Source organism: Phanerochaete carnosa, assembly GCF_000300595.1.
Source record: "Phanerochaete carnosa HHB-10118-sp unplaced genomic scaffold PHACAscaffold_3, whole genome shotgun sequence".
NCBI classification, from domain to species: domain Eukaryota; kingdom Fungi; phylum Basidiomycota; class Agaricomycetes; order Polyporales; family Phanerochaetaceae; genus Phanerochaete; species Phanerochaete carnosa.
In genome coordinates, this window is record NW_006767630.1 from 3,663,306 (window position 1) to 3,672,182 (window position 8,877).

General features: G+C 49.4%; 1 protein-coding gene across 1 annotated transcript; it reads left to right on the forward strand.

Moving 5' to 3' along the window:
- Nucleotides 1-3,471: 3,471 nt before the first annotated feature.
- On the forward strand, nucleotides 3,472-4,056 carry PHACADRAFT_46938 (uncharacterized protein; the record flags this gene model as incomplete). Its single annotated transcript, XM_007392687.1, has 2 exons — nucleotides 3,472-3,783; nucleotides 3,841-4,056. Coding segments are annotated over 2 exons (528 nt in total), but the record flags the coding sequence as incomplete, so codon positions are not given.
- Nucleotides 4,057-8,877: the final 4,821 nt, after the last annotated feature.

Genomic DNA, 8,877 nt, shown 5'->3' on the forward strand with positions numbered 1-8,877 from the left:
GACATCCAAATAAACCCGCGTCCATAACGATCTGTATTCCCCCTCTTCTGACATGACCTGTTCACATGCTCACACGTGATACCACTCTCCTGGTGCAACAAATGGGAGGAATTCTTCTGAAACGTGGATCAGAAGAAGCTGCTGGTCTCGATCTTTACTCCGCTGAAAGCGTTAAGATACCGGCACAAAGTCGCAAAATTGTCGGCACTGGCATAACAATGCGTGCCCCGCACGGGACTTATGCCTGAATCACACCACGGAGCAGATTAGCAGTCAAAGGGATTGACACTGGCACTGGAGTCATTGACCGAGACTACACCAAAGAGGTACATGTGGTAATGATCAATACCACCAATCAACCATTCCAGGTACGCGCCAGCGATCGGATCGTTCAAGTCATTTTGGAATGCATTGCATCATGCGATATCAAGGAGGTGTCGAGTTTAACAGAAACTCAGCGCAGCACGGGAGGTTTTGGATTCACTGGTAAATAATCGTGAGGACAGGATTCTAAAGGGGGGGTAATGTCATGAATATCATGTATTCCGGATGGTTCTCCTAGATTCCTCAGTATTCTTTTACTTTCTATACACCTCTGTATATTCGTAGGATATTCCAGGTATTCAGTCTGACATGTATATAAGAAGCTCGTATTGCTCAATAACAAGCCAGACTCGAGCTGGTCTTTACTCACTCACATTCCTCTCGTTTGTCTCCTCAGCATTGTCGTAGCTCAGTCCAGTTGGATTGTTAGTTGCTGACAGATCCAGTACGTACAAATCTGTATGGGAGTAACGGAACTCTGAGTCATCTAAAGGGCCATGTCAGCAAGTATCGTCTGTCAAGAGAAGCATTTGACCTGCCTTTGCAATGGAGTGTCAGTATAATTTTGTCACCATCTTCTCTCTGTTTGCAGCCTAAGGTTGCCATCAAGATGGAGTGTCCGAAAGTCTTCTGGTACTGACGTAGCTTTGTGGCATGCGGGCGTTGTCTCACAGACCCGCGTACAAATATTGTTATCTATTCCTACTGGACCGTACCGGTTAGACAGCAAGGAAAGGTTTTATTCGCTGCCCTGAGTCACTTTACAGCCACAAAAGTCAGCTCTTGCATGACATTTGCTGAAGGCTTTCAAAATAACCCTGGATGATTTTCTTGCATCTCCTTGTCTCTGTATGTGTTCATCCTTGCAGTCTTATGGTGGGTCAATGTAAAGCCACTTGATAACACGCTCCGCCATGCCATACAGGCCACACGTGTGCACTCGCCATAGTCCGATCCTCGCCACAACTTCTCTGAAGTGAGACATCTCTGCTCGTGTCTGCATGCTACTACAGGACCCCTGATAATTGGGTCAGATGCCTGTTTGGGCCCTCCAAAATTTTGCCAAAAACGTCTGGACAGGAGGGGCAATTTTGGGTCAAAATGTTCGGACAAAATCAGGCCTTGGAGCCTTCGGCCCCCAAAACGTCCGGACTACGGGCAGGCCCAGTGAATTTTTGCTCACCCTCAAGCTCGCCCGACAGGCTTTCAAACCTGCATTTTCTCCTTTGTACCTAGCAAAAACCGTTTTGGATACTAGTAACAATGATACAGACAGTAATATATTGGTGCAACTACTGATTGGTACTGTATATAGAAAATTGCCTTCGAGCAGGGCTGCTACAGGGGGGAGAGGATCAGAGAGAAGGTGTGCATAGGCAGCAGGTATGGCAAGAGCAGCTTGCCTGGCAGCAAGGATAATTGGTGGTGCATCATCAGCAGGATATTTTCTTCCTTTCCAGTCACTGCAGACTGGTCAATAGCTTGAATGGCGTTAGTCGTGCTGAGTGTGAGGGCGGCAATGTTAACCGACGCAAGTTTCACTCGTGCAATAAGCCAGCTATTAGTTGTAACAAAACGCAGCTTCTAACTGTGTAATCTCTCTTATTCCACAAGTTTACATCTCTGATCAAAGTAAGACAAGCAATATTGAAACACCTAAAACACGCTATTTGTCGATCTTATCTTAGCGTTGCCCTTTTTAGTCTCGGGTGGGCCGACATAGGATGAATCATGTGGTTGGTTGGCCAGGCGCCTGTCTCCGCTGACATCCGGACAAAAATCAGGCCTGCTTTCATCGAAGGTTCGACGTCCGTACCACTCACCCGGCCTCGGCGAGGGTTGGGGTCAAAACGTTCAGACAAAATCTGGCATGGGGTTCAAAATCTGGCCAAAAACGTCCAAATTCTGGATAGGCCTCTGGCCCAATTATCAGGGGTCCTCTCAGTGTTGCTCAGTTAATCACTAGGATTACTAGTTAAAGGTGGACTATTGTGACTAGTTAATGACTAGTTAAATAGTTATCGCCTGACGATGACTGGGCGGTGCTCTGGGTCTCTCCACGTGATTTACCAAATGTGCCGTGCCACCTGTGCATCTGCCTTCCAAATGCTTGCTGCAGCCTCACCAGGCCCTCGAGACTTGCGCGTGTCCTTGTGTACATAGCCTGTGAGGTGGAATACATTGTTTTTGACAATCCCACTTTGCTCTGAACATCTCCCACCACTCTGAGCTCGATGAACCACACCGAGAATGTCAGAGGGAAGTCCAGCTGGTAAAGAAGGCACTTTCTCGACCATCCACTAAGGTCGATGAAGCACCCATCAGCATATGCAAATCCAGGTGCACCTACCTCTGACAAGTTCAAGGTCATTTGTCGTGCCTGCTACACTTCCGCCCCTTAATCAGGCAAAGCGGACTGATCCTCATCTCAATCAGTTGGCCTTTAACGATCAACGTGAGTACTATTTATTGGCCATGATTGTTGTGATAAGCAGCTGCTAATATCTCACCAGTATGGAGTCAGTCAAAGGCAGATGCAGATTGTATCTGGATCTCCTTTGCAAAGCCAACAATGATAAATCACCTCATCCATTGCAAGCGTGGGGTGCTGCCTGAAGTCAAAGAACAAGCAATAACAGAGAAGACGAAGAAGGATTCAGCCGCTAACAGAAGGGAGGAGGCTTACGAGTACATGGAAGCTCCCATGACAGGTCTGTCGAGTAGTTTCGGCTTCAATCCTACTGCTGCTGCACCACAGTACTATTCGCCACCAGTCCAGCCTGAGCCTACAGCCCATCCCATGGCACCAGGACTTCAGCGGTCATTCTCGCTCCCTGCGGGCTTTCACGGGGCACTTCCTTCACCCCTGATAGGCAGCTTGGCAGGTAAGTGAAAGAGAATGATGGCATCTGGTGCCTTCCATCTAAGCTGACCCATGCAGATCGCACTATGTCACCTATTCCTCTAGAATTCCAGCAGCTTCCAGCCACCATGACTCCCCTCTCTAACTCTCCATTGCCCAGCCCAACTATAACATCATCGTCATTTGGCCAGGGTTTATTCCTGCCAAATGTTTACATTCCTCTGCTCAGGCGTGGCGCTAGCTGACGCCCCATTTCTATGCTGCCGAGACTCACAGCTTCACACTGGACAGACAGCCGCCAAGAGCGCTTTGAAATGCTCATCACCTGCTTGATGGCTTCAGCAAATCTTCCCCACCGCTGGGTTGAGAATCCTGAGTGGGCGACACTTGTTGCCAAATTTATTCCAGGCGCGAAGCTTTTCTCACGAAATAAACTGACAAAGACTCTCATTCTGCAAGAGCTCGAGCAAGTTCGGGGCTTGGCACAGAAGAACTTGAAGGACTTGAAGGTTGCAGAAGGGACTTTCCAATTGGATGGCTGGACAGGAGGCAATTACCATCACTTCCTAGGGTTCATGTTCACGGCCGGATCGAAGGTATGACATGTGCAGGCTTGCAGAAATTTATTCTCAATTATCTCCTATGTATTTCAGGTCTTTGCAGCTAGACTCAAGGATACATTGTGCGAAAGGAAGACTGCAGAAAAATTACTTGCACATGTGCAGGCCGGATTTGCTTGTACGGAGGAGACATGGAACATCAAACTTGTTGCCCTCGTTTCGGACAACAGCGGTGAATTGCTAGCGATGTGGAAGGCCTTGCGACTTGAAAGGCCAGATCTTATCATCATGCAGTGCTACGCTCATCAGATCAACCTTGTAGTTGGCGACTATTTCAAGAAGTCCGGTGCGAAATTTCTCGAAGCGTCCGCTGAGGCCGACCAAGTGATCAGGTGGCTCCGCAGCAAGATCCAAGTCCTTGCAATACTTTGCAAGGTTCAGGAGGAGCAAGGCGTTTTGTCTTCTCTAACTGTTATTCACGCTGTTCTTACTCGCTGAATCTCTCATTACCTTGCTTATCGGCATCTTCTCGACCTCAAGAACTGGATCACACAGGTTGTCTCCCAGGATAGAGAGCAGGTCGAGGCCGGACAAGAGAGTCAGCTGGTCACAGGCGATAGGGAAGCAAAGGAAAAGGCAAATGAAACTCTCGCGATCATTGATAAGGCTATTTTTTGGCGCCAACCCGCACGGTATGTCGCAATCGAGCTTTGCTAACAATGGCGTAGCAATAATCTTTGTAATCTGCAGCATCAAGGTACATCTCCCGCTGCTTGCGCTAGCTGCCAACATTCTCCAGTCCACATCGAGTCGACTCGATCACGTTGCCCTGGTGTTCAGCACATTGTTTCTTCGATTTACTAACCTTGCTGAAGACAAGGACACTGATGCCGATGAAGAAGAGATTTGCCAGGCTGTATGTGACAGTCTCAATAAGCAATGGCTGGACAGTGATCAAGACATCCTTGTAGCAGCGGTCATCCTTAATCCACATATTCAAGCGGTGCCACTTAAGAGCTTTCAGCACGCAGACGTCATAACGCTACTTGCCCGCATTTGGAAGTGTCTGTTTTCATCAGATACTGTCTCGCCCGCATTCTACAATGAGGTGAAGGAGTACATCTCAGACACCGGCACTTACGCAGACATGCCAAACCTTGCTGCATTGCTCCGAGACTCCAATGATCCAGACGTGAGTGTGCTTGTCTTAACTCTGACAAATGCTAATCATGCATTATCAGCATTCTGCCGCACCTCTTGAAGTCTGGAAGCTCTTCATGACAGCCAGTGGCTCGGTCTCTCCTCTGCAGCGGCTTGCCAAACGCATTTTCTCTGTTTGCCCTAATGTTGCCCCCATCAAACGCTTCTTCAGCCTGTTGAAGCGAATTATGACCCCCTCCCACTCACGCCTCACTGGTACAAATCTCATGAACTCTGCAGAGCTCAGTCTGCACATTATGCAAGAATACGAGTCTGGTAGCGCTCTGGCAACGCGCCTCCAGCGGCGCGAGCGACACTTCATTGACTGCGCAGCAGCACCGCCACCTACTATTACCCCAACTATACGTGTGCCCATGGCAAACGTACCGATTGCTGCATCTGTCACACCGCCATTAGCAGCGGGTTCTGCACTCTCCGGCACTGCCTCTGCGTCTGGCCCGAGCTTAGTATTTCAGCCTGATGCTAGCTCACCTGGCCCCATCACAGTCCTCATGACCGGCCAGCCCGATTGGCTCAACAGGGCAAGCCTCATCAGAGATGCAGCCCAATGAGCGCGCACTAGTGCTCACCAATTAAGATTACATACAAAATTTGGGGATATTTATGCATTAGAATTGCGTACAGCGTACACGGACGCCGTAAGTTATGATATGCATAATCGTATGCATATTTAATTTTAAGTAATCATATGTAATCATATGTAATAAGATTCAAGCAGTGTCGACCTCTGAAGCGAAGGTACTAAGGTAGCTAAGCATCGAGTCACCGACACAGCTGTACATTACTGGACACATTCTCAAGGTGATATACTACATTTGCACGCTGAGTGTGCCCCGTACGCTCATCCCACTGCCAAAGTGGTCAGGCTCAAAGTACCCCAAAATTTCGTGTAGCATCTGGAAGTCGGGCGTGCTGTCGGTGCGCAGCGAGAGCGGCCACGGCACACAGGTCAAACAAGAATGCGCCCCCACCAAAGATGTGCACGTCCAAGATGTGAATTGGGTGCAAGTCCTGATGCTCGTACACGCCGCCAACGCTCGCGTGTGACAGGTGACCACCCCACGGGCGCGTCAAAAAGTGGCGGCAGAGGCACAGATGCGAGCGGGGTCTTGTAAGAGAGCGCGGACACCGTGCTGCTGCTGCTGGAGCTCTTTGTGGGCGACGGCATGCTGTGCACGACGCTGGTGTTGTTAGGTGCGATGAGGTGCATCCTGCCACCGAGCCAGTCGAGCTCGCACACGACGGGGTCTGCGCGCCTGGTGTTGGAGCTTCCGGACGATGTCCTGCGGCAATGTCAAAGGGGGCGCAGTCAGGGCGCAGTCAGTGGGGAGAGGAAGGAAGAGGGACGCACGATGCTGTTCCTGGCCGTCATTGTGAACAGGCTAGCAGCAGATACTTCCCTGCAAAGGACTTCTTCATGAGCTTGGCTCTTGCATGGTCAATTCTAGTCAATGCAGAGGCAAACTTCCACCTCTACCTGTTGAGGAATGCTCGTGGTGTACTGACATGGCCCGCTGTGTGTCGACATCTGGAGAATTCCGATGCCTATTATATAATATAAGGGCTGGCGCTATTCCTATGCTCGGACTTGCAGAGCATGTCGGTGTGTGATTCTCGAGCGTGCGGGTGGTGCGCGCCGTATCTGAAATCTCGGCCCTTCTGGGGATCCAATATATGTAGCATACAGATTACATACGGGCAGCATAATTTACGATATGCATATGTACGCATACGATATGCCAAGCTTACAAGTAGGAGAATGATTACAGAGACCCACATAATTAATCTTAAGATATGCTTAATCTGGGATTATAATGGTATGTAATCATAATTTTGGTGAGCACTAGCGCGCACCCAATGCGTCGTCCATAGCCGTGCTCAATTCTAAAGTGGATGAGATGGGATGGGATGGTTTCGAGCCAGCACACGGTGGCTGTAGCTTTCCTGCTGATGGCGTAGATTAGCCGTGAGAAATAAGTCAGAAATAGATCTGTTCCTAACCTGCCATCCCGCCCTCGAGTCCCGCCCGCTTCCAAAACAAGTAAGTGTGTTTGTACGAGACAAATAGAGACTGTTCACAATGACTGTGAGGTAGAGGGGACAGTTCACATAATGCACTGTCCATTATGCAATGGAGGGAGAGAAATCGGCCAATATCACAGAACGGTGCCTTGAGGAGGTTCCATGATGCCGGCATGTGCCTATAGGCCATGACAGGCTGCGGGCACAAGCACACAAGTTGCACAAAGGGCTCGTGACGACAACAGTGATCTCAAGGACCTCGAGTGTTGACTCCAATAACATTCAAGCCTTCATGCAATTAGCTCTAGGAGGAATCATGTAACCCTTAGCTCACTTGCTAATAATTGCCATGGGCCCTACAACCACATGCTGAAATACACCAATTAGTTCAAGATATTTGCTTGTCTCAACAGGAATTTCTGGTACAGAAACCAGTATATAACCTGCATTCTAGCGCGCTTTACGCTAGAGACAGCGCCGGGCACTTTACCAGGGAGTTGGCCACCAGGTTCTCGACCCCCCTCTCCCGCCTCTATTTGCTTTGTACAAATACATTTACTTGTTTTGGAAGCGAGCGGAACTCAAGGGCGGGATGGCGGGTTAGGAACAGATCTATTTCTGACTTATGTCTCACGGCTAATCTACGCCATCAGCGGGAAAGCTACAGCCACCGTGTGCTGGCTCGAAACCATCCCATCCCATCTCATCCACTTTGGAATTGAGCACGCCTCATGCAGGATATCGCCCTTGCAATGGCGCGGGCCGCAGAATCTGAGATTCAGGCAGAACATCTCTCTGCTGTCATGTCTCAGCATCATGGGCAGCCATTACATTGCCGCCTTGATGATGTATTTGATTTTAGGAACACATATTGGACTGACACTATGGACAAGCTGGGGTTGCGCGGGCTAGAAGAAGAGATAGAGGTTCATGGGTTGTTTGATTTGGATGCAGAAGGGGAAGAGGACTGTGAGGAACTTTGCGCTTGTACTTAGGTCGTATATACAATAGTCACTACCTCGAAAGTTTCGCAACATTGCCTCTCAGACGTCCCACTCGCACCTAGGCAGATATCCGCGCACTCCGATTGGACGGCGGCATTTTCCGAGATCAGGACCCGAGAACCGCCCAGTTACAGTCATTAGTTAAGTCATTCAGTAAAGTCAGTGACTATTTAACTAGTCATTGACTAGTCATTAACTAGCACAACACTGGGACCCGGTCCTCTGGCCCCTTGGCCTTAAGGTCTGGGCGCGCGCCAGCGCATCATCTGGTGAGTTTCAGCAGGCAAGACAGACGAACGATGGTAGGACCCCTGATAATTGGGCCAGATGCCTATCTGGAATCCGGACGTTTTTGGCCAAATTTTGGACCCTATGCCAGATTTTGTCCGAACGTTTTGACCTCAGCCCTTGCCGAGGCCGGATGGGTGGTCCGGACGTCGGACCTTCGACAAAGGCGGGCCTGATTTTTGTCCGGACGTCAGCGGGGGTAGGCGCTTGGCCGACCAACCACATGATATCAACCTATGTCGGCCCGCCCGACGCTAAAAAGGGCAACACTGAGATAAGATCGACGGACAGCATGGCTTGGATATTTCAATATTTGCTTGTCTTACTTAGATTAGAGATGTAACCTTGTGGAATAAGAGAGATTGCACAATCTAAAGTCACAATTGTTACAGCTGATAGCTGGCTCGTTGCACAAGTGAAATTTGCATCGGTTAACATTGCCACCCCCTCGCACTCAGGACGAGGTCAGTATTATTCCCTATTCAAGGAATGGTTCTAACATAGCTTCTCTGTGCAGTGCTCATGCTCTATTGCCGTGGTGGCAGAAAGAATGGTACGCACGTGTGGATGCCAAATGAAGACAAACTTGATGCGG